Source organism: Corvus brachyrhynchos, unplaced genomic scaffold (assembly GCF_000691975.1).
Source record: "Corvus brachyrhynchos isolate BGI_N302 unplaced genomic scaffold, ASM69197v1 C11957605, whole genome shotgun sequence".
NCBI lineage: Eukaryota > Metazoa > Chordata > Aves > Passeriformes > Corvidae > Corvus > Corvus brachyrhynchos.
The window spans coordinates 1-1,678 of NW_008245833.1; the positions used below are offsets into that span (position 1 = coordinate 1).

The following is a 1,678-nucleotide window of genomic DNA, read 5'->3' on the forward strand; positions in this document are numbered from 1 at the left end:
TCCTACCTGCACATCCATCCATGGTCAGTGTGTGACCAGGACCCCAATTTAGCTGTATAGTTGGCCTGACCCAGTGTGTAGGTGAAATATTCTCATTGCATTAAACTAATACTTCCGTATTTCCTTGGTTTTAGGTATCTCGTGCAAAGATGTCAAATGCATTGCCATTTATCCTGCTCTTCATATTCCCAATGCTGCTGTCAGGGGCTTGGTTTCCCAAAACTTTACCCTGTGATGTTAAGTCCTCAGAAGGCACTGTGACAGTGGACTGCACTGATCGGCGCCTTAAAGAAGTTCCCAGAGGGATCCCTGGAAACGTTACCAACCTTACCCTGAGTATTAACCATATCCCCCACATCTACCCAACATCCTTTGATCATCTTGAAAACCTCCAGGAGATTGACTTCAGATGCAACTGTGTGCCTGTCAAACTTGGCCCCAAAAATCATGTGTGCACTAGCAGACTGAAGATTGAGACTGGTAGTTTTGCTGCCCTGACAAGACTGAAGTCATTGTATTTGGATGCAAACCAGCTGGCAGAAATACCCCGAGGTCTTCCTGCTACTTTAACCCTGCTGAGCCTGGAAGCAAACAGTATCTTTTCTATCCATGAAGCCAGCTTCTCAGAGCTAGGAAACATAGAGGTATTGTATCTTGGACAGAACTGTTACTACCGCAATCCATGCAACGTTTCATTTGAAATTGAGAAAACAGCCTTTCTGGGGCTGAAAAAGTTAACAATACTGTCCCTGAAGTCCAACAACTTAACACATATTCCACCCAATTTGTCATCTACTTTAAAGGAATTGTATATTTACAACAACATGATTCAAGTGATTCACGAACAGGATTTAAGTGGCCTTTCCAATCTAGAAATTCTTGACCTAAGTGGCAATTGCCCACGTTGCTATGATGCCCCGTATCCTTGCATTCCTTGTCCCAAGAGCTCGATTCAGATACATTCAAAGGCTTTTGACTCCTTGGAAAATTTAAGAATTTTGCGACTTCACAGTAACTCTCTTCAGAGCATACCCAGCAGCTGGTTTAAAAACATCAAGAATCTCAAAGAACTTGACCTCTCCCAAAATTTCCTCATGAGGGAGATTGGAGATGCTCAGTTTTTGACATTTATCCCCAGCCTTATGCAGCTTGATCTGTCCTTTAACTTTGAAGTGAAGGTGTATTCTCCCTTCTTGAATCTTTCTAAGACATTTTCTTCTCTCTATAACCTGGAAACCCTGAGGCTCAAGGGTTATGTCTTTAAAGAACTGAGAGCACAAGATCTACGTCCACTGCTCGGTCTTCAGAATCTAACCATGTTGGATCTCGGGACTAACTTTATTAAAGTTGCAGACCTGACAGTGTTTGAAGAATTCCCAGCTCTTAAGTTCATTGACCTCTCAGTGAATAAAATTTCTCCTTCTTCAGGGGAAAGCAACTTCTATGGATTTTGCTCTAATCCTGGCATTTCAGTTGAGCAATACAACAGGCAAGTACGACAAGAGATGCATTATTTCAGGTATGACGTGTATGAGCGAAGCTGCCGTTCCAAAGACAAAGAGGCTTCTTCCTACCAATCTATAGTTAAGGAAGATTGCCTTAACTACGGAAAAACTCTGGATTTAAGCAGAAACAATGTATTTTTTGTTAACCCCTCAGACTTCCTGGGACTTAGCTC

The 1,678-nt window shown here is 42.3% G+C and overlaps 1 protein-coding gene across 1 annotated transcript; it reads left to right on the forward strand.

The window, feature by feature from the left end:
* Positions 1–7: 7 nt before the first annotated feature.
* Positions 8–1,673, forward strand: LOC103623070 (toll-like receptor 7; the record flags this gene model as incomplete). Its single annotated transcript, XM_008642105.2, has 1 exon — positions 8–1,673. A coding segment is annotated over exon 1 (1,524 nt), but the record flags the coding sequence as incomplete, so codon positions are not given.
* Positions 1,674–1,678: the final 5 nt, after the last annotated feature.